This window comes from Adiantum capillus-veneris, chromosome 2 (genome assembly GCF_014529385.1).
Source record: "Adiantum capillus-veneris isolate H3 chromosome 2, ASM1452938v2, whole genome shotgun sequence".
NCBI lineage: Eukaryota > Viridiplantae > Streptophyta > Polypodiopsida > Polypodiales > Pteridaceae > Adiantum > Adiantum capillus-veneris.
Window position 1 is genome coordinate 155,070,757 of NC_140932.1, and position 23,221 is coordinate 155,093,977.

Here is a 23,221-nt window from a genome sequence, read left to right on the forward strand (position 1 = left end):
ATCACAAAATTATGGCGTGACATGACCAATTGCCAGGACTTAAAGTTATGAGTTGGAACATAAATTGCTCCAACTTATAGGGTCCCATACGACGAGGCCCTAGGGACAACTAGAAAATTAAAGAGAGAATGAGAGATCGCACAAAGGCTGTTGGCGTGGTAGTTGTACGAACGCTCCAGATTTTGTGCTGATGATGTGGCAAACCGTAGACCTCCCCGTTTTACAACAAGCTGTACGGAAATTCCGTGTTGGGCGCTAGCAGTTTTTGGGGCCAAGTGCTTTTAAGTTTGAAGATTTTCATGTAACTACTTTTTAGAACCCTGAGGGCCTTTAATTTGAACCCGAGGGCCACTGTAAAAATAAATGCCGAAAGGGGCTCTAGTCTTCGGGCCAATCTCTGTAGGCACGGAACTATGTCGGGCCGTGTCGAATCAATCAAATTGTGATTAAAGCGTGAAGTATTTTTAAGTGTTTCTCTCGTGTGTCGTGCCAGATTCCTGACTTGGAGTGCCCAAGTTTGTTACAGTAATCAAAGCTCAACCGATTTCTCCTCTACCGGGAAATCCAATCCCTTTTTTCACGACACACATGCATTCAGGTGATAATTCTCGCAAGAATGAGACGAACCCACCCGACAATTCTGGAACGGGAGGCAGCATGGAAAATTCAAATGGAACAACAGATAAAGACTACGGGCCACCTCGGCCTACTGAGTACCAACTAATGGAGATGCACTGTCAACAACAGGTTGATGATTGCGCAAAGCAGATGCTCCCATTCTCAAAGGATCCCTAGTATGCCAAATTTTTGACCCGCTACCCGTTCAACGAAGTGCATTCCCGATGGTAGACATTCATCGACTTCCTATTAAAGTCAACCCTCAAGAAACCTCCCGTCCCACGGATGTTTACTGAAGATGAACTCGACGACGTTGTCGAAAGATGAGTCAACCAACTTTTGGGGACGGAGAAGCAACTGAAGAACCGCAACAAGGGAACACATTACCCTGGCTAGTTGGGTCCTCAATCTTCTTTTGCAAATGCAAGAAAACAGAAGAAGCATGTACGCTTCGAGGGATTCTAGTTCATCCTCATCTTCTTTTGACAGTTCCGATAGCTCTTCCTCTTCTCATTCGAGTGATGAGGACAGAAAGGGAAACAAACGACCAAAGAATCAGAGATATGGAAAGAACAAGAAGGCCAAGAAAAGTAGATTCCGTCGCAGATCCCGACAATTTTTTGAGAGTTTTGACAATGATTCGTCCTCTTCTGAGAATTTGGACTCCGAACCAGATGTTTTATTGAAAGAGGAAGCATTTCTACAGAGCAACTCAATATGACTTTCTCGAAGACAAGAATAAAAAGACCAAAGAATTAAGGAAGACGGACAAGCTTTCAAACTTCATACCTTTTCAAGGTTTAGAGATGCTCACAGAGCCCTTGAATTCATCCAGCAACTTGACATAGCTTTTTCTGGAGGGCACTACTCAAAGCACTCGAAGATTAGAAGCGCGGCATCTTATCTGAAAGGAAATGCACGGACATGGTGGCCCACTCTCTCTCACAAAAAGTAGCACCAACCAAGTGGCTTAAATTCAAGCGACTTTTCATTTCCTCTTGGCTCACTCAAGAGTACCAGCACGATGTGATTGCATCCTAGAATCATCTTTGGATGACCAAGGGAGACACTTTGGATTCATTCTACGAAAGGTTTTTGGATGCTTTTCTACCTGCCTCTTCCTTCAAAAAGACCAGTTTTAAGCAATAAATCGAGCGGTTTTGTTGTGGACTCCCTAAAGAGATCCGAGATTATTGTTTACTACAAAAATCCGCGTCCATCAAGCAATTGATGGGACATGCTAAACAAGGGTTTGCTATGCATTCGGGTAGCCTGTCTTATCCCACAGATAAACAATTGACACCAAGGACCGGACAAAATCTGACCAATGACAACAGAAGGAAAAAGAAGTTTCAAAAAAAGAAAGATACTCGTCCATGTTTGACAGAGGATGTCACAAACTCGTGACGTGGCAAAGCCACCCGAACACACACATACACCTGCTGACGTGGCAGAGCCACCCGCTAAACGCGCTGACTGCTGACAAGGCAGCAGCGTACGCACAATACAGACGCCCGCATTATGCGCTGACATGCTAACGTGGCAACGTACGGATCTCCGCAAAAAGCGATGACTACCATACGAATTTCCGCAAATTACACTGACTGCTTATGGCAGTTTTTGAAGACCAGCTTCTTTTGGAACTTTTGCTTTTCAGTCTAACTGATTTTGGGGCTCTGCTTTTGGCATCCCTTGTAAGAATAAATAAGCCCGAGGGCCTCACTCTTCAGGGCATCTGGACGCAGAGACTGAGAGTGAGAACCCGCGGGCTCAATCCTACTTTGCACACACATTAATATAAAAATAATACCGAAAGGGGCGCCAGCCTTTGGGGCCAATACCTCTTGGCACGGAACTACGCCAAGTTGTGTCGTCTCTCTTTTGTTATGTCAGTTAATTTGAAGTGAATCTCTGTTGTGTCGCGGCAGAATCTTGACTTGGGGTATCCACGTTTGTTACAGTGGTATCAGAGCAAAGCCGATTTCTCTACTACCGGGAAATCCAATCCCGTGTTTCGCGACACTTATGTATTCCAAAAAGAATCAGTCACCTCCTTCTGCGACTGCTGATGCGGGAGGAGATCACACAGAAAATTTAAATGACTTAACAGAGGAAGAGTAATGGCTACCTAGGGCTACTCAATACAAACTTCAAGAGATGGAACGTCCACAGCAGGTTGACTAGTGCACAAAGCAGATGATTGAATTTGCGAAAGACCCTCAGTTTGGAAAATTTTTGTCTCAGCAATCCATCGCTGAAGTGTACACTCAGTAGCGGAAAGCCACCGAACCACCAATCAAACCGGCACTCAAAAAACCTACTCCAAGCATAGGAGGGCTACATCTTTTTTCAAAGGAAATGCTCAAACATGGTGGTCCACTCTTCTTCTGAGGAAAGAAGCTCTAATCAAGTGGTTGAAATTTGAAAGGCTCTTTATTTCTTCTTGGCTGACCCGGGAGTACGAACGGGATATACGAACCGCTTAGAACCATCTTCAGATGACGAAGGGAGATTCTTTGGACGCTTATTCCGAGAGGTTTTGGGACTCTTTTCTACCAACCTCTTCATTTAAGAAGGTCTCTTTTAACAAACAGATTGAGCGGTTTTGCTGCGGACTCCCCACAGTATCCAAGACTACTCCTGGAACAAAAGTCAAATTCTATGAATTAATGGGTCATGCGAAGCGGGGTTTCTCTATACATTCAGGAAATCTTGACTCAGAGAACCCGACAGACCTCCAACAATGAAAGTAGAAAGAAAAAGAGCTCCCAAGAAAAGAAGGATAAGGATATAGATCCCTGTTGACTCTTCGAGAGAGGGCTCACTATATCAAAGAGGGGAAGTGTTTTGGTTGTGGGGAACAACGGCACATCTCTGCAAAGTGCCCCAAAAAGGCACATCAAGGACAGACTGAAGAGAGGCCAAAGAGTTCTAGAGTAGCAGAGGAACGTGGCAGAAAAGGCAAGATGAAAGCGGGACTGGTACCAAATTACATGGGTACTGTCCCAAGACTGATTGATTAAAGTACAAAACTTTGTTGAGCTTAGGGCAAAGTGAAAGATCAAGAAGCCCTAATTTTCTTCGATGGAGGAGTCAATGCCAACTTCATTTCACCTGAATTGGCGGCGCGGCTCAAGATTACACCCGACAGGATGGGACCACCAGCAGAGGCAGTTCTAGCGGCACCTGGACAGGACATAGCCATTACGCCTGTCATTGGAAAACTTCGTTTGCATTGTTAGGGGTATTTACGGCACGAGGACTTCTACATCATGCCTTTGGAAGGCTGTGACGTACTCCTAGGAGTCCCTTGGTACCATAAGAACAACGTTGTGGTCGACTATCGGGCAAAGAAACCAACCTTGACGAATGAAAAGGGCCGAAAAATCGTACTTGATGTAAAACTGAAGAGCAAGTCCGTCCTTATTGTATCGGCTTCCGGCATATGCAAATTAATGAAATCGAGTCTCTTTGTTTACTCGATCTGTTTAAAAACGTTGAATGATGAACACAGAGCGAACATGTCTGAACTTGATAAAGAACGCCAAGATTTTCTCCACACACATGCTGATTGCTTCTCTAAGGTGCCTACCCCCATCTCGTCCTCAGAATCGATCTGATTCTTGGAAGCACACCACCGAACCGGCCACCTTACCGTGTTAGCTGAGCCGAGAATGAAGAGATCATGAACCAAGTGAAAGACCTTCTGGAAAAGGGTCTTATCCAGCCAAGTACTTCACCTTACTGCTCTCCGGTGTTGCTGGTTTTAAAGAAAGACGGATCTTGGAAAATGTGCATTCATTACAGAGCTCTCAATAAAATCACTATCAAAAAAAGATTTCCGATTCCAAGAATCAATGATATTCTTGACCGACTTCAGGGATCCTCTTGTTTCAGCAAGATTGATTTGAAAAGCGGATACAATCATATAAGAATCGCTCCGGGAGATGTCTACAAGACAGCATTTCAGACAAGCTTCGGTTTCTATGAATTTCTGGTGATTCCTTTTGGCCTTACCAATGCTCCGAACACTTTCACCCGAACGATGGATAGGATTTTCCAACAGTATCGATCTTTTGCCCGCACTTTCTTTGATAACATTATAGTCTTCTCCAAGGATGAAGTTGAACATAGACACCATCTACTACGGATCTTTCAAGCATTGCGGGATCACAAGATAGTTATCAATGCCGAAAAGAGTGAATTTTTATTGCCGAAGATACACTTTTTTAAAACACATCGTCTCAGCAGCAAATGGACCCAGCCAAGATTGACACTATACGTGATTCGCCAGAATTGAAGAATGTTCATGAAGTTAGAAGCTTCTTGGACTTGTGTTCTTAATACCGGTAGTTCATTCGAAAGTTTGTAGAGGTAGCTTCCCCTTTGCACATATTGACACAGAAAGAAGTCCCTTTCTCGTGGGGACCGCCAAAGGTGACTGCATGTCACAAAGTGATGACGTGGCTGCCCGAGAGGAAACCCTAGCCCTGACTGCTCCTGAAAACCCTTATTCTGCAAAACCTAACCCTAAAAATCTGCCAGAAACCCTAACCCTACAACTTGTCCTAAACCCTAACTCTAACCCTAGCAGCAGGGACAGATTTTCGGATAATGCGCTGGCATGCTGACATGGCACCGTACGGAAAAAGCATCCGGAATTTGCGGCGCTGTTTTTCAGCCCACGCTTTATTTTCTATACAAATACAAGGAGAGAGAGAGAGAGAGAGAGAGAGAGAGAGAAGATTCCTTTGCTTTATTTTATTAAAGCTCTCTTGTGTGGAGAGAGAGAGAAGATTTTGCTTTTGATTTTGAAGCTTTTGGGGCTCTGCTTTTGGCATCCCTTGTAAACAATAAATAAGCGGTTTGGGCTCACTCTTGCAGGGCATCTGGACGCAGAGTCTGAGAGTGAAACCCTAACCGCTCTCTTGTACTTTCATCTGATTAATACATAAAGAAATACGGGAAGGAGCGCCAGTCTTTGGGGCCAATATCTCTAGGCACGGAACTCCGCCGGGCCAGTGCAAGTCTATTGTGATCTGTGAATTGTTTTGAAGTGGTTATTTGGTGCTGTCGTGATTGATTCTAGACTTGGAGTGTCGAAGTCTGTTATAGTGGTATCAGAGCACGGCCGATTTCTCTTCTACGGGAAATCCGATCCCCAATTTTTTTCCGCGGCACCTATGGCTTCATGCAAGGATCAGTCGACTCCCTCTGCATCTGGAGATGCGGGCAGGGATCACAACGAACATTCCGGTAGAGAGTATGGCCCGCCTCGGCCTACTCACGCGGAGCAACAAGAGATGAAGCGTCGTTAATTGATCGGCGATGCAACAAAGATGATGCTCAATTTTGTGAAGGACCCGAAATTGGCAAAATATATGAGCGAGACTTCTTTTCAGGAAGTGCATACGCAGTGGCAGAAAACCACAACACCAGCCCTGAAACCCGCTCTCAAGAAACCTTCTGATCACAAGCAATATTCAGAGAAGGAATTAGAAGAGGTGGTTGATGCACGGATTGCTCAGCTTTTTGATGCGCATTAGAAAGCCAAAAAGCACGGCAAAAAGCAAAAGAAAGGCACTGACTTCCCGGGGTATTTGGGTCGTCAGTCGACATTTGACAAAGCAAAGAAACAGAAGAAGCATGTTTGATTTGAAGGAGTACCCAGTTCTTCTTCTTCTGACAGTTCTTCTAGCTCTTCAGATTCGAGCGAAGAAGACAGAAAAGGCAAAAAGCGAAGCAAGAAACTACGCTTCGGAAAGGGCAAGAAAAAGGCAAAGAAGTCCAAATCTCGCCCAGTGACTGGCAGTTCTACGGAGGACTCGTCTACAGATAGTTCAGACTCCGATGACGGAAACTTTTATGCGAACAAGAGAATTTTTAAAAAGCCAACCAGTATGACTTTCTAGAAGATAAAAAGCAAGAAAGTCCGAGAGTTTAAGGAAGGTGGACACTCGATCAAATTTGACACTTTTTCAGGATACCAAGATGCTTCGAAGGCTTTGTCTTTTATACAGCAGTTTGACATCGCTTTCGCGGGAGGACGCTACTCAGATCACTCCAAGATTCGGAAAGCTTCCTCTTACTTTAAGGGGAATGCTCGAACTTGGTGGTCCACGCTTCTTTTAAACAAGATTGCGCCAGTTAAATGGCTGAAATTTAAGAAGCTTTTTATTTCTTCTTGGTTGACGCAAGAGTATGAACGCGATATACGAGCTGCTTGGAACCATCTTCGGATGACCAAGAGAGATACAGTGAATGCTTACTATGAGAGATTCTGGAGCTCTTTTCTACCCGCCTCTTCATTCAAGAAGATCTCGTTCAGAGAACACATTGAGCGGTTCACCTTGGGTCTACCTACAGAGATCCGAGGTCACTGCTTGGAACAAAAGTCAGCTTCTATTCAGGAGTTGATGAGTCGTGCGAAGCGGGGCTTTGCCATTCACTCTGGTAGTCTGACCTACCCCACCAATGAGCCCATGACACAACGAGCCGAACAGACTTCTGGGAATGAAAGTAGAAAGAGAAAGAGCAACCCTCAGAAGAAGGATGCACGACCCAAGCTTACTCCTCAGGAGAGAGCTCTCTTCATCAGAGAGGGGAAGTGCTTTGGATGCGGGGAACATGGACATATCTCCGCGAAGTGTCCTAAAAAGGCACAAAAAGAACACAATGACGACGATAGGCTTGAGAGATCGAGAGTAGCTGAGAAACGTGGACGAAAAGGCAAGATGAAAACAGGGCTGGTTCCAGATTGTGTCGGTACCGATCCCAACACCATGGACGAGAGTACAAAACTTTGCCGAGCTTGGGGCCCTCAGCTGCTTCAAGTATTTCAGGCATTACGAGATCACAAGTTAGTGATTAATGCAAAGAAGAGTGAATTTTTCCTACCAAAGATACACTTTTTGGGACACATTGTCCCGGCAGCAGCAGGAGTGCAAATGGATCCGGCCAAGATAGAGACTACACGTGATTGGCCCGATTTGAAGAATGTCCATGAAGTTAGAAGCTTCTTGGGACTATGTTCGTACTACATGCAGTTCATTCGAAAGTTTGCAGAGGTTGCTTTCCCTTTGCATATCTTGACACAGAAAGGAGTCCCTTTCTCGTGGAGATCCACAGAGGTGACTCCCTTTCAGACATTGAAACAGAAATTGACTACGAGACCAGTTTTGACTTTGCCGGACTTGCAGGAGTCATTTGAAGTATATTGTGATGCTTGTGGTCGTAGTCTGGGTGCGGTCTTAATGCAAGAAGGCCATGTCATTGCTTACGAGAGCCGATTGTCAGCACAGATTTATGAGAAAGAGCTTTTGGCGGTTATCCATGCTCTTACTCAGTGGTGGCATTACCTACTTGGAGAAGATTTTACTGTCTTTACAAACCATCAGAGTTTGCGCTACTTCTTGTCACAGAAGCAGCTTTCAGAAAAGCAGATGCGGTGGGCGAACATCTTGTTACAGTTTCGCTTCCAAATTGTCCATGTGCAGGGACAGAAGAATGTGCTGGCAGATGCTTTGTCTCGGAAGCCGTTGGTTCTGGCTACTTCCGCGATACATCATAGGAGCTTGGAGGATATGGTCGACCGGTATGCCACAGATACAAATTTTGCAAACGTTTTCACACGGATACGGGATGGGGAGATAGTAGCAGGATATTCCATTCGGGAAGGCTACTTGATGAGAAAAACCATGTTGTGCGTTACACAGTCGTTGACGAAAAGGTTATGACTAAATGTCACTGTCAACCTTTTACGGGTCATCGCGGCATTGCTACCACCATGAAAGGGGTAGAGAGATACTTCTTTTGGCCGAGACTCAAAAAGGATGTGGAAGAGTTTGTGCGCATTTGCTTAGTATGCCAGAAGGTCAAGTTTGACAGGCATAAAGCACAGGGATTGTTACAGCCTTTACCCATACCCACCCACCCCTGGGAAAGTATTGCAATGGATTTCATTTTTCATCTCCCGAGAACAGAGAGTGGTCACGATGGTATCTGGACTGTTATTGACAGATTTAGCAAACAGGCTCATTTCATTCCAATGAAGAAAACAGTCAAGCCGGATCACTCAAGGAGACTGTTTGTGGCCCAGATCTTCAGATTACATGGCATGCCTGAGAGGATTGTCTCCGACAGAGACCCCAGATTTACGAGTTTGTTTTGGAAGGCAATTTGGGAGAACATTGGCACGCAGATGCAGCTCTCGTCATCGTTCCACCCGCAGACCGATGGGCAATCTGAGATTGCAAATTCAGTGGTTCTAGATTTATTGAAGTCTTCAGAAGACTCAATGGGAAAAATACCTACCTTTGGTGGAATTTGCCTACAATAACACAATACACTCTTCGACGGAGAAGGCACCATTTGAGATTGTTGAAGGTGCTACGAAGGTTCCACCCTTCCTAAGCACGAAAGATGAGATTTTTTAAGCGGATGAATATACGCGAGACTTAGATACAGCTTTTGCCAAGGTTCGAGACACTTTGCAGAAGTCTCAAGAACGACAGAAAAAGGCAGCGGATCGCCATCATCGCGACTTGAAATTGAAGGAGGATAATTGGGTGCTCTTACGTTTTGAGAAGGCACGCCTGGGAAAGAAAAAGGGAAAGGAGGGCTTTTTCCAAAGCTTAGTATGCGATACTACGGACATTTCCAGATCACTGAAAAGATAAATGATGTCTCCTTCCGACTGAAACTGCCTGATACTTGGGAGGATTCACAATGCATTTCATGTGAGTCTCTTGAAACCTTTTAAAGGTGATGTGCCTGATGATGGGGAACCTGATGAGCAACCCGAAGTGGAAGAAAACGAGGAGATCCTTGTTCCTGAACAGATTTTGATACATAAGGATACGAAGAATAAAGGTAAAGTCCGAAGGCGGTTCTTGGTTAAGTTCAAGAACTATCCTGCATTGGATGCGAAGTGGATGGAGGAGGAGGACCTGGCAGATACTCCTCAAATTGTGAAACTTTACCTGGATGCTTTTGGTTTAGCATAGTCTACTCCAAATTGAACCCAGAATTCAACTTGGCCGGAGAGGGGAGTCACAAGAGGGGATACTAGAGTCACTAATGTCTCTTCGAGCTTCAGGGATACTGAAAGCTGACAGTATTCTGCTGTATGACTTTATGAAATGGAATTCCTGATTATGATACTGATTTGTTCTTGACTTCTTTTAAGTGCAGGAACTGATAGATGAAACGTCTGCAGCATTTTGGTCTGATTGATCTCGAGTAGACATGGTTGCAATAGGGGTTAGTCAATCGGACATCGATGAGGTCCCGATTGGATCTAGATGCGATTGCTAGGTACATTGCAGATAAATCATGGTCTAAGATCCGAATGAATATTGAATGTCATGTGATGTCCTGTGATGTCGTGTGATGTGACTGTCGATTGGTACATGTGCTAGATGTGTGTTCCTAGTACGTAGGTACTAACAGTCAGTGTCTGCTACAACGGTTTATGGCCTCTGTCTATTTTGCAGGCGTAATCGAGGGCGATTACAATGCTTTCAAGAGGGGGGTATGTCACAAAGTGATGACGTGGCTGCCCGAAAGGAAACCCTAGCCCTGACTGCTGCTGAAAACCCTAATTTTGCAAACCCTAACCATAAAACCTGCAAACCCTAAAATCTGCCAAAAATCCTAACCCTAGCAGCAGGGACAGATTTCCGGATAACGCGCTGGCATGCTGACGTGGCACCGTACGGAAAAAGCATCCGGAATTTGCAGTGCTGTTTTTCAGCCCATGCTTTATTTTCTACGCAAATACAAAAGGAGAGAGAGAGAGAGAGAGAGAGAGAGAGAGAGAGAGAGAGAGAGATTCCCATTGCTTTATTTTATTAAAGCTCTCTTGTGTGAGAGAGAGAGAGAGAGAGAGAGAGAGAGAGAGAAAATTTTGATTTTGATTTTGAAGCTTTTGGGGCTCTGCTTTTGGCATCCCTTGTAAACAATAAATAAGCGGTTTGGGCTCACTCTGCAGGGCATCTGGAGGCAGAGTCTGAGAGTGAAACCCTAACCGCTCTGTTGTACTTTGATCTGATTAATACATAAAGAAATACCGAAAGGAGCGCCAGTCTTTGGGGCCAATATCTCTAGGCACGGAACTCCACCGGGCCAGTGCAAATCTATTGTGATCTGTGAATTGTTTTGAAGTGGTTATTTGGTGCTGTCGTGATTGATTCTAGACTTGGAGTGTCCAAGTCTGTTACACTGCCTTTCAGACACTTAAAGAAAAATTGACTACTAGACCATTTGTCTGATTTGCAAAAGTCATTTGAAATATATTGTGATGCTTGTGGTCGTAATTTGGGAGCGGCCTTAATGCAAGAAGGCCATGTGATTGCCTATGAAAGCCGATTGTTTTCAAGGCCAGAATTGACAACACAAATTTATGAGAAATCTTGTGGCAGTAAGCCATGCTCTTAGTGAGTGGCGACATTACCTACTCGGAGCCGATTTCACGGTCTTCACTCATCATCAGAGTTTACGCTACTTCTTGTCACAGTAGCAGCTTTTGCAAAAGCAGATGCGGTGGGCTAACATCTTCTCACAGTTTCACTTCCCAATTGTCCATGTTCAGGGACAAAAAAACTTGGTGGCAGATCCATTGTCTCGGAAGCCCCTAGTCTTGGCTATTTCTGCGATTCATCATAGAAGCTTCAAGGACATGGTTGATCAGTACGCCACAGATCCGGATTTTTCTAATGTATTCACTCGAATACAGAATGGGGAGGTAGTAGCGGCATAATCCATACGGGATGGCTACTTGATGAAGAAAACGATGTTGTGCGTCACACAGCCGTTGAGGGAAAAGGTTTTGATTGAGTGCCATTGTCCACCTTTTCTGGGTCACCGCGGCATCGACACCACCTTGAAAGGTGTGGAGCGTTACTTCTTTCGGCCGAGACTCAAGAAAGATATGGACAACTTTGTTCGCAGTTGTTTAGTATGCTAGAAGGTCATGTTTGACAGGCATAAGGCACATGGATTACTACAACCTTTACCCATTCCCACCACCCCTGGGGAAGTATTGCAATGGATTTCATTTTTGATCTCCCGAAGACTTAGAGTGGGCATGATGGCATTTGGACTGTCATCAATAGATTTAGCAAGCAAGCACACTTCATTACAATGAAGAAAACACTCAAGCCGGATCATTTAGCGAGATTGTTCATTGCACAGATTTTCACGCTACATGGCATGCCTAAGATAATAGGCTCCGACAGAGACCCCCGATTCACGAATTTGTTTTGGAGGGCAATTTGGGAGAACATTGGCACTCGGTTGCAGTTCTTGCCATCATTCCACCCGCAGACAAATGGGCAATCTGAGATTGCAAATTCAGTTGTTCTTGATTTATTGAAGTCTTACATTTCTGATCAGAAGACTCAATGGGAAAAAAAATTGCCCTTGGTGGAATTTGCCTACAATAACACGATCCACTCTTTGACGGGGAAGGCGCCATTTGAGATCATTGAAGGTGCTCCGAAGGTTGCACCCTTCCTTAGCACTAAAGATAAGATTTTTTAGGCCGACCAATACACGAGGGACTTGGGACACTGCTTTTGCCAAGGTCCGGGAGGCTTTAGCAAAATCTCAAGAACGACATAAGAGGCAACAGGTCGACATCAACGAGATTTGAAATTAAAGAAAGACGATTGGGTGCTCTTACTTTTTGAGAAGGCCTCACGCCTTCTCGAGTAAATCTCATCGATCAGGTAATTCTTCACGTGTTTCGCCAATCTCAGGTCCCTAGAGTACTTAATCAATCTGTTCACACATATGCCAATCTGCAGTTGACGCTTGTACTCCGTTCTGGCAAACTTTTCTGTCGAAAAATTTGCCCAAATCTTCATTCTTTTCTTCAGTTCCCGCACCGGATTTTCAACTTTGCTTTGCCTTCCCACTGAGAGGTGTTATCTCTGTTAGATTCTCCACGAGAACCCACGTGTAATCTGGGATTCTTATGGCTTTATGCCCTGTAAGACAGAGCGATCAAGACGGGAGTGCGCCCGATGCACGAAGTACGAAGGGTCGCAACAGCTAGTAAGTCCGGGGTCGGGACACGATGTGTAGCCATCTCATCCCGCAGGAACTCTTGAAATAGGAATTTCCGAAGATGATTGTGATTTATGTATGAAATTAAACCTAGCGGATACTCCTCAGGTATTAAAACTTTACCTTGAGTAGCTGCGTCTATTCCGAGAGATCCCGCTGATCAGCAAGATTGAATCTGATGTAGACGGGACTGCACAAGAGGGGAGTTACTCCGCTCCTTTGTCACAGATTACCCAGATAGAATAAAGTCACTGATTTTCCTTTGGTTTCAAGGATACTGATGTGCTAACAATATTCTGATGTATGACTTTATGAATAAAGAACTTGGAAATGGGAATTCCCGATACTGAATCTGACCTATGTGTGTGTACTCTCTCATGTGATTTTGTTTGAGTGCAGGATTGAAAGATAAAATGACTGCAGCATTTCGCTCTACAGATTCTATCGACATGATTGCAATAAGAATTAGTTCATCCGACATTAGTGAGGTCCGATGTGGATCTAGATGCGATTGCTAAATACATTACCAGGAATCATGGTCTTAATTTTGGATGGATTTAATGTGATTTGATTTAGATATGATCTGAATGTGCACTAACTGTCGTCTTTGTGCAAGTGCTAGATTTGTGTCGTCTAGTGCGTCGGTACTTGAAGTCAATGTCTACGGAACTCTTATGTCTGTTTTTACAAGCGTAATCGAGGGCGATTACAATTCTTTCAAGAGGGGGGTATGTCACAAAATATGATGTGGCATGACCAATTGCGAGAACTTAAAATTTTATAGGGTTCCATCTAACGGGGCCCTAGGGACAACTAGAAAATTAAAGAGATTAACAGATTGCGCAAAGCTGATGACGTGACAGTTACACGGACGCTCTACGTTTTGCAATGATGACGTGGCATGCCGTACGTACCTCCGCGTATTACGGCAAGCTGAACAGAATTCCGCATTGGATGATGGCAACTTTTGGGGCCAAGTGCTTTTGAGTTTGAAGATTTCCATCTAACTGCTTTTGAGAACCCTCAGCACCTTTAAATTCAACCCCACGGCCACTCTCTGGCTCAGATTGCTGACGAGCTTTAGGGCATAGAGGACTTGCGGACATTGTAACTAACTTTAAGCATTGATATAAAAATAAATACCGAAAGGGGCGCCAGTCTTTGGGGCTAATCTCTCTAGGCGCGGAACTACGTCAGGCCGTGTCGATTCAATTAATCTGTGATTAAAGTGTGAAGTACTTTTTAAGTGTTTCTCTCATGTGTCGTGCCAGATTCCCAACTTGGGTACCCAAGTCTGTTACACCCTCTCCCTTGTATTCACCCTCCCCTCTTCCACGCACTGCATATTTTAGGCAGAGACTATTACAAGATTGAGTTTGAGGGGCCAGTTAAGGTTGCCAACGTACTACAAATGCGTCATGTGGATCTGGGAGCCAAGAGGGCCTACTTCAGACAATGGCACTCTGGTTTCGACCCTGCAAATGGTGGGACTTCCAAGAAGGCGGAGTTTCCGTATTCAATATGCTTCGCATGCTTACGCCATGAATACCTCCCGTTACTGCCTCGGATGAGGGATTTGATCGGCACCTTCATTGAGACTCCCACGACAGCTGCATCAGTTGCAGCAAAAGCGGCACGTATACCTTCAACTCAGTTTTTGGTTCGTGAACCCCCATGCCCTCCCAAAGGCGATTCTTCTTCCAAAGGTGGGTATGGGTTGGATTAGACACAGAGTTGAGTAATTGCCGCTGCCCAACCAGTGGTTCATTTGCAGGCAAATGGGGCGTCTTTGCCCAAGCCCGTCAACGCTAGCATCTTTAGGGGACGCTCAGCCATCGACCTCTGCCAATCAGGATGACTGAGGTTGGCAACAGGTATGGAATCAAGAAGGCCATACAAGACCTCGGCTTGGACCTCCTAATGAGCCGCCAGCTTAGCAACAGGTTCCTACAGGGAACCCTTTTGATCCTTGAAGTCGTCGGAGCAGCATCGCCAAGACGAGACTGCCCAGCCCACATGCTTGGACCTCATAATGAGCCGCCAGCTCAGCAATGGGTTCCCGTAGGGAACTGTTTTGATCCTTGAAGTCGTCAGATCAGTATTGTCAGGACGAGACTGCCCAGCCCGCATGGCCTGCCACAGCTTCGGCCTCGCTCTATCACACGGTGTGCATTGGAAAAGAACAAACTGAACAACTTTAAGTACTTCAAATAACAACTGAACTGAAAGAGATGCACGACACAAGACAGGGGGTGGAGGAGTTCCACCCCGAGACAGCACTAGCCCCAGACCTTGGCGCCCCTTTCAGTATTTCTTTATATTGCTTGCACAAGGTACAATGTCGGTACTCCATCCTCTACACCTTCTCCCGGAGTGTTATGGTTGTCACCTATAGAACAGCGATAAGCTATGGTGCTGGAATTGAGCTTTATAAGTTTGATTTCTCACCAATATGAGCTATAGAGCTGAGCTCAGCTATATACTTGCAACTTATACACCAATATTTATGAGCTATATAGCTGAGTTCCGCATGATAGTTGTGAGCTACACACCAATTAGAAGTTATGCAACTAGCTATGAGCTATACATCAAGCACATCAGTAATGTACAACCTTTGTCATTTACATGGCACAATGTCAAATACCTTACGGAAACAAAAAACTCTCCACCCTCTTGCACGTTTCTCTGCAATCAGGCTTTTCAGGATGAGTAAATGATTCAAGGTGGTGTAGCGCTTCCCAAAACCAGCTTGTTCCATGGTTCTGTGACCATCTCTCTCGGCGTAACAACTCAACTCATGCTCCAACATAAATCCATTGATTTTAGCTAACTAGTGGCCAATCATGATAGTGTGATAGCTACTAAGCACGGTGGGGTCTCCACTCTTAAGCACTGGCACAAGGGTGTTGTCTGTACAGCTGATCAGAACACCCTTGGAGACTGCTCCAGTAAATATGTGTACCGAGACAGAATGAAAGATAGCCCACAAAGTTGGATGGGGGTGAGGTCGGTTTTTATACCTGGAAACATCTGGACATTCAGACCATCTAACTTTCAAACCTAGTGTGCATCTCATATTGGAAAGGTGTGCTAGCATTCTGCAAACCATTTTGCCTGGTACACCAAAAAAATGGAAGGTCTAACAGAACATGTGATACAACGTAGTTCAACTCCTCAGGCCCATCTAATAATACTAGACAACAAAAACATGTTTCAAAGACATATAGAAAAACAACACAAAATAGAATTCAATTCTTTACTCAATTACCATGATTCTTTTAGCTCAACAGAAAGATGCTGCTGTGCATATGTCAATATACCCACTGCTGCCTATTAAAAGCAAAACATGAATGTCATCAAGCTGCAAAAACTTTTAAAAATACTTTCGTTTTTGAACCAACGGTTTTAGGGTCAACACCTCATGTTGATGCAGCTGATTGTTGATGTGAATCAACGCTTCGACCACTGAAACAGGGTTGGCCTCGGTCTTTTCAGGCTGTGCTCGCTCAAACTCCAATTCTTTATAATGTAGAGCCTTTGCATATGCATGACACTATCCAGTGGCCACCATGCAGAGAAAAAGAAGCGTTTAAGACCTTCAGGTGCCAGCCATCATACCCAGATATTCTCAATTTCTAAGTAAGATACCTTTTCAGCCAGAGCACCCAAAAGTCTGATGTCAATAGGAAGAGGTTTTTTATCGTGCTCCATGAACTCTGCCTACAAAGCACAAATCTATCTGAAGATTGTCTCCACATTCCTTAGTTCACATGCACAATTTTCATGCCAAGATTTACCAGGTTTAGCAGTGTCCCAAGAATTTCAGGGGGGATGTTGGGAGAGGAAAAGGCCATTTCAAGGCTCCGAACCAGCTGCTGTTGATAGGCATCATTTAGCTGTGCCCAACAGCTTACAAAGCCTGCAGCAAACAACTCTCTCCCAACAAAGGGCTGAAAACAATCGGGGAAAAACAAAATCAGTGCCTGTCGAATCTTTATACTACATTGTTGGCGTAATCAATTTAAAGTTACTTGAAGCTGAGCTAAGCGAGCACAAGTTCGCAAAGCTGGTGAAGGAGACTCTTTTAGGAGCTCCACACTGAAATGTCGCATCCATTCAGCCCAGTCCTCCTTAGTACTTCTCTGTGATGCCTCCCAAGCTGCTCTTATCCGCCCATCATTCACCTGCAAAAAAAGGTTCCTCTCCTCCCATTACAGATGAACCATTACATTTCAGATTTCAATCATCCCTCACACCTTGTAATTTCGAGTTTGACTTGTAGCATCCGTTCCATCTTCATATCTATCATCAAAATCAAGGCCGTAGTAGCTATTAGCTGTGGGCATGAGAGAATCTCCTGCTGCAGTACTTGAGGGTGAGGGGTGAGTGCCCTGAACATCTACAAATAGTGGTTCTTGTCTTCTCAATCTCCTTTCAATTGCTTCAAAATGGGTATGCTGATCAAATATTTGCATGGATGGGTTTAGCAGGCTTGCAAATGTCACAATTTGAGTGCATCACAAAAAGTTGATTCATAACCTGTATCTTGTGCCGCTGAAGTAACTTCCTAACTGAAGGAAGGAAAAAGGCAAAATCGGCACCCAAAGTGACTGCAACAGAGCAAATTGCATCAACTGCATCCTTCCGCAAGTCATCTACCTGTCTGTGAAACAAACCCAGAAAGATTGAGAAGCTCTGCTTTACAGTTTCACAATTTTAATGGGCACTTGAAAGCGGCTTTGTTAGAGAGTAGCTTACCCATCAAGGACCTGTTTTAAAGAGTGCATCAAAGCTGAAACATGTCCTGAGACCTGCATGATATTAAACAACATTGTATGTCAAATGGTATGACACAATCGTAGCCCACTTAGGATTTTGAGCTTTGATTAGTATGCAAGTATACATCATAGCATCCTCCAACTTAAAAGTCTTTATTTTCACTTCTCTGAGATCAGTTGAGGAGCAGACCGGTGTGTTTGAGAAAATGTTTGCTGCCAATCACATGACAACATCTAAAGGACCATGTAACTCCTCTTGCTGAAACTTCCAACCACCATATACAGTCAGACATCTCAGCAATGACGTGAAGTCTTCTAGATAGCCGCAGAGGGGGGAGGAAGGGAGGGGGGTCACGTGAACTCAGCACATACTCTGTGAACGTGTTATGCTCTGAGGTTGTTATTGCTCCTCGAACATGCCCATGATCAACTATTCCATCGCTAAATTGAACCATGGTTCTGGCAGGAAGTATCATTTAGCTAGCTGTTATGTTAAAACATTAAATTTAAGAGGAATACCTGTTGGAAAGTTGACAATTTCCATAAAGAGACTACTCATGTCTGTGTAATGTAAGTGGATATTCCTAAAGTGATAACGCATTGGGATGCAGAAAAACTCAGTCATGCAGTCATGCACTTAGAAAGACAATTTCTTATCCGACAGAACCATAATGATTGGAAACCATGTGCCATCCTCGGTAGTCATTACCTGTACAGTCGGAGCCAACTTCGTAAAGGCTCTTATTGTTGCACGCCTGATCTCTAGAGGTGCATCTGATGCATTTGGCTGAAAAAGTCGAATAAGGGCTGGCAGTAATAATTGCATGTGTTCATCCAGATTGCCTGCAATAAATGAGAGAATTCAGCTTTTGGATAGTTCAAAACCTGTTCTTAAAAACTCTTGGCTTTCAAAAAATTTACCACCTGTGCTTAAATTAACTTTTCAGCTCTTTACTCAATCTTACCTCCAAATACCTCTAAAGTGTGTAAAATAGGAGGTACGCAGCTGTAGTCTGAATTTCGTTCGGCATCGTTAAACACCTGGATAAAGCGGGGTAAAATTCCTGGCAAGTATGCTCGAAATTCATCATTTAGAGCTTTGCAAAGCTGTTCCAAGAGATTCAACACCTGCCGAAAGAGTAGGGCAGGGAAAAAATGACAATGTGCTCATGGCTTGAACCACCTATACCATGTAAAAGGCTAGGTGTTAGGTATTTCACTTACTGGAGAACCACTGTTTGGGCGGCTGTTTGCAGGTAAAAGCAAGGAAGACCAAAACTCAGATGTGAGAGAGAGCATTTCAGGAAGATACTTCCTGATATGCTGGTCATGAGGTCCCAAAGAAGTCCATCAATATACTCAGACACGAACAGAAAAGAGAACCTGACATGCTACACGAGCAAGTATGTCCAAGAAGTACCTGTTTTACTATTGAAACAAGCAATGCAAGTTGGAAAAATATGAATTCTCGCAAACTGTCTTCACAAGTTCTGATTGTGACAAACAGATCTGGCATTACCTGTAAGCATGTATACATGTGAAGATTAGAAAGATCTGGTATCATGTTCAGCTTGAACCTTTTTTTTCAACAAACACTCGTAAAAGATACAGACGTTCTCATATCAGGGGGGGCATGCCGAGAGATGAGGTCTGGTGATCATACAATGTCATATAAAGTGCAATACAAGAGCCAATAGAGCAAATACAGGGAAGTTGTGCAGAAGATGGCGATGCTGGCCCAACACAATGTGACGTAAGCTGCCAGATGAAGCCCAACTCCGCGGGAAATGAATTTACAGTGCAGGCACTCCCTTACTTTGAGGTAGAGATGCAAACACCAATCAAACAAATTTTGAAGCTTGCAAAAGAGAAATGCAAAACATATTGGGATGAAATGCTTCAAAAGGACGATAAGATCATGCTTTTAAGAAATGCGATTTTTTATACTAAATAATGCATGAGAAAAAAAAAAGGCAACAAGATGAAGGGGAGATCCACCAGGTTAGAACCTCAAGAGACGATATTTGTTAAGATCCTAAGTAGTGGAGCAAAAGGAGGATGATTCACAGCTAAATAAAGTTAAAAAGGTGGACGCATCTAATGCTAATGTGCCCAATGTGCACCTAGCTCAGGAAAAACACCAAAGGTGGAGCACAATAGTACACTTCTGATCTTTCAACCTACCTCTAGGAAAGAACATGCTACATCTTATTTGATAAGTGAGCAACCTTGCTCTGTACAGCCATCCCACAAAAGCTTCATCCAAGCATTTGTGACAGCTTCAACCGTTTAGTGTGCTAAGAGGTTTCTACTACCACTTAGCAGCAGGCGCATTAGATGATTTTTCTCTTGGAAAAAAAATAGGACGACATTCCCACTAAAGTCGTCAATGCCCAATAGTGGGTGTAGAACTAGGTACCAATGTATGCTCCTACACACCCACACCACATGCGCAAACGGCCATACATCAGTACAAACATCTTCATACTGAGTTTCTATCAAGACTTTAGATATGCAGGGGAGACTCGGCCATAATGAAGTCTAGCACTAAAACCTGAACAAATCTGCAAGCACTATATATATTTGAACTGAAAGAGAAATTAAACACTTGAATCGAGACACAGAGTGGTGGAGTTTGTCACAAATTTGTGACGTGGAATGCTCAGAGGGTTAGAGTTTGTTAAGCCTAACCCTCCCCAATTAAAAATATTGACTAGAGGGTTAGGGTTTAATAACCTAACCCTCCCAACTTATCAAAGAATCGCGGAGCAGCCTCAAAACCTAAAAGTAAAGCAACTAGCAAGTTGTACGGAAATCCGGAAATCCCGGAGTGACATTGTACGAACAATTTTACGGAACAGCCCTTTTGGCACTGGCTTTTGGAGGAAGAGCTTTTGGGAGCCTCAGCTTTTCAAAGGAGTTGCTTTGGGCCAGAGGCCACTTCATAAGCAGAGCCAAGGCCTCCTCTCTCGTAGATTAGCTGGGAGCACTACAAAGAGAGGACCCCCAGACATTGTATCTTGCGAAGCATCAATACCGAAAGGGGCACCAGTATTTGGGGCTAGTGCATCTGGAAGCAAAACTATTGCTGCTTCATGTTGACTCTTGTCACGAGGTTGTGGCAACCACTAGCCTTAGTTGTTGCTTCATGTTGACTCTTCTCACGAGGCTGTGGCAACCACTAACCTTAGTTGCTGGTTTCTTTCTTTTCATTTTTATTTAATTTTTGGTACCCTCTTTTTGAAGTCACAAATGGCCGGACATTGTATGGCCAGTGTGAAACAGCCGATGGCCGAGAGTTTCACCCACAATAGTAAAGGCTAGGTCGCCATGAGTTGGTCAGGCTAGTCAGCACTGAAATCCGAGAAGTAAATGGGTGTCTAGGCTCAATTCAAAGTCATCTAGGCCCCACGCGACACTTAGGTTGGTGGGTACTGGGAAATTAACTCAAAAGAGGCAAAGTAGACACATGGCAGCACCACATCTGTCACAAGCTGTCAACGTGTCAAGACACTGAAGAACGGAGCCAACCTGCAGATCCCGGCCGAGAATCCCAAACCCTAAGAAGATGCAGCAGAAGAAGTTCCAACCAACTTAAGGTTCCCGTCCGAAGGGCCTAAAGTAAAGCAGCCTACACACATACACACATAGTATAGAAGCTGATGACGTGGCAGCAGAAGTACGAAATCCCGAAATTTACGTTGGAGTGCTGACGTGGCACATTGTACGGATTTTCAGATTTTACGTTGACTGCTGGCATGGCAGCTTGTACGGATTTCCACGTTTTACGCTAGCTGTTGACGTGGCAGAGCTTTACGGATTCCTGCTTTTGTGCTGGCAGTTCTTGAGCACCTACTTTTGGGCCAGTCGCTTTTGAGTTGTAAAGATTGTAACTACTTTTTATGGCCAAGGGCCTTTCAATATGAGACAAGGGCTCATTCTCTACCATGCTTCAATACGAAGGTGCAAAGGGTGGAGTACCGACATTGTACTGAGTTCAAGTAATATAAAGAAATACCGAAAGGGACGCAAAGGTTTGGGGCCAATACTCTTTGGGCCCGTGTCGTCTCTCTCTTTCAGTTCAATTGTTATTGAAGTGATTAGAGTTGTTCAATCTGTTCTTTTCCGTTGGCACGTGGTGTCCGTCTTGTGACAACATCGATTTGCCAGACTCATCCCAAGGGAGGCTTCTCCTGCATTAAGTGCCTACAGTGTGTGTGTGTGTGTGTGTGTGTGTGTAGGTAGTACAAATTACTGCGCTCTAGGAGATTGGCATCTTCGAAATGCGTTCGTTGTGGTGCAGGCATTGAGAATATATCGCATCTTCTGTGGTCGTGTTCTCGTATGAGACAATTTGTGGATAGCATCTCTTCAACTCTTCGCTCACGTTTTCCTGGAGCACAATTTGGTAAGTTTTTTTGGATCTTTGGAGTGCTTCCACCTTTGCTTCAACCGTATGCCTACTTTTTTGGCTGGGTTAGATTCTGGGTACTATGGACAGTGTGTGTAACAGACTTGGACACTCCAAGTCAAGAATCAACCGCGACAGCACCAAATAACCACTTCAAAACAATTCACAGATCACAATAGATTTGCACTGGCCCGGCGGAGTTCCGTGCCTAGAGATATTGGCCCCAAAGACTGGCGCCCCTTTCGGTATTTCTTTTTGTATTAATCAATCACTCGTCTCCCGTCTCACTTCCGCTCGTACTCCTTCAATAAGACGGTGTGGTCAGATTTTGCATGGTCGATATGAGACATTTTGGTCAGCTGCATAGCTGCATTTGGACCTGGAGGCATCCAGGGAGGGGTATGTATGACTATTGTGGATTCTTTGCAACAGGCCATTGTGGGCAGAGGTATTATTGTACCAGGAAAAGCTCAGTGGATTACTATGCAGGTTCAAGGTTGCCTTATGGGTTTCCTAAACATTTATCCACCCAATGTGGCAAGTGCACGGGTAGAGTTCTGTTCTCAGGTTGTGGAGTCTTTGCCGCATGCAGAGCAATGGTGTGTTGGGAGGGACTTAACATGTTGGAGGACCCCTCTGATCAGATCGGAGGTGGCCATGTCACGATACCCGGGGCTGAGCTGACAGCTTGGAGCGATTTTGTATGACTGTGAGGGTTTCTAATGTTTGGCAGCACTCAGGTTTTGTATAAAGCCCTGACAGCCTGGTTTTCTCCCAATTATTGATCGCAGAGTTGGAGGAGTGAATCTATCTAGGATAGATCGCTTCTATGCTAGTGACCAGATTTGTGACTGGGGTGGGTTAGTTTGCATCTTGGCTGGGACATCCTTTTCGGACCATGCACCAGTGATCCTCACAGTGACAGATAGACAGAGGAGGGGCAGCACAATGCTACGCATCCCTGAGAGGATCTTGTTGGACTCTAAGCTCAGAGAGCGAGTGGTGGCTCTTTGGACAGAGGGCTTGGACACGCAGGACTCTCCTGCTGACAGAGTGGCCTCTGGACTTGCTCAGCTTAGCCGCTTCTTTCTTCAGGAGTCTACGACCCGCCTAGCTGCAGCGAGAGAGAAGCGCCGTCTTCGACAAGGCGTTGCTTTCCTGCAGAGGATGCAGGAGCAACACCCAAACAGTCCTTGGTTGGAGGAGCAGTTGCAGCAAGCTCGCCAGGAGCTTGCCAGCACAGAGGAGAGACATCATGAGTTTGCTTTCCATCGACAAGCATCGCAGTGGACCCAGGTGGGTGACAGTGTTGCGGGGGCGTTCTTTGAAATTGTGCGACCCCAGC

The 23,221-nt window shown here is 44.6% G+C and overlaps 1 protein-coding gene across 1 annotated transcript in view; it reads right to left on the minus strand.

Moving 5' to 3' along the window:
* TOR (target of rapamycin) overlaps nucleotides 1-23,221 on the minus strand; it is a 184,186-nt gene that overhangs the window by 116,630 nt on the left and 44,335 nt on the right. Inside the window, exons 20-31 of the mRNA XM_086491773.1 lie at nucleotides 18,886-18,984; nucleotides 18,690-18,788; nucleotides 18,431-18,593; nucleotides 18,175-18,308; nucleotides 17,446-17,498; nucleotides 17,227-17,350; nucleotides 16,944-17,144; nucleotides 16,719-16,871; nucleotides 16,485-16,637; nucleotides 16,336-16,407; nucleotides 16,106-16,240; nucleotides 15,956-16,017 (exon numbers count right to left, since the gene is read on the minus strand). Coding sequence (XP_086347899.1) covers nucleotides 15,956-16,017; nucleotides 16,106-16,240; nucleotides 16,336-16,407; nucleotides 16,485-16,637; nucleotides 16,719-16,871; nucleotides 16,944-17,144; nucleotides 17,227-17,350; nucleotides 17,446-17,498; nucleotides 18,175-18,308; nucleotides 18,431-18,593; nucleotides 18,690-18,788; nucleotides 18,886-18,984 — 1,448 coding nt within the window. The remainder of the gene's footprint in view (nucleotides 1-15,955; nucleotides 16,018-16,105; nucleotides 16,241-16,335; nucleotides 16,408-16,484; nucleotides 16,638-16,718; nucleotides 16,872-16,943; nucleotides 17,145-17,226; nucleotides 17,351-17,445; nucleotides 17,499-18,174; nucleotides 18,309-18,430; nucleotides 18,594-18,689; nucleotides 18,789-18,885; nucleotides 18,985-23,221) is intronic.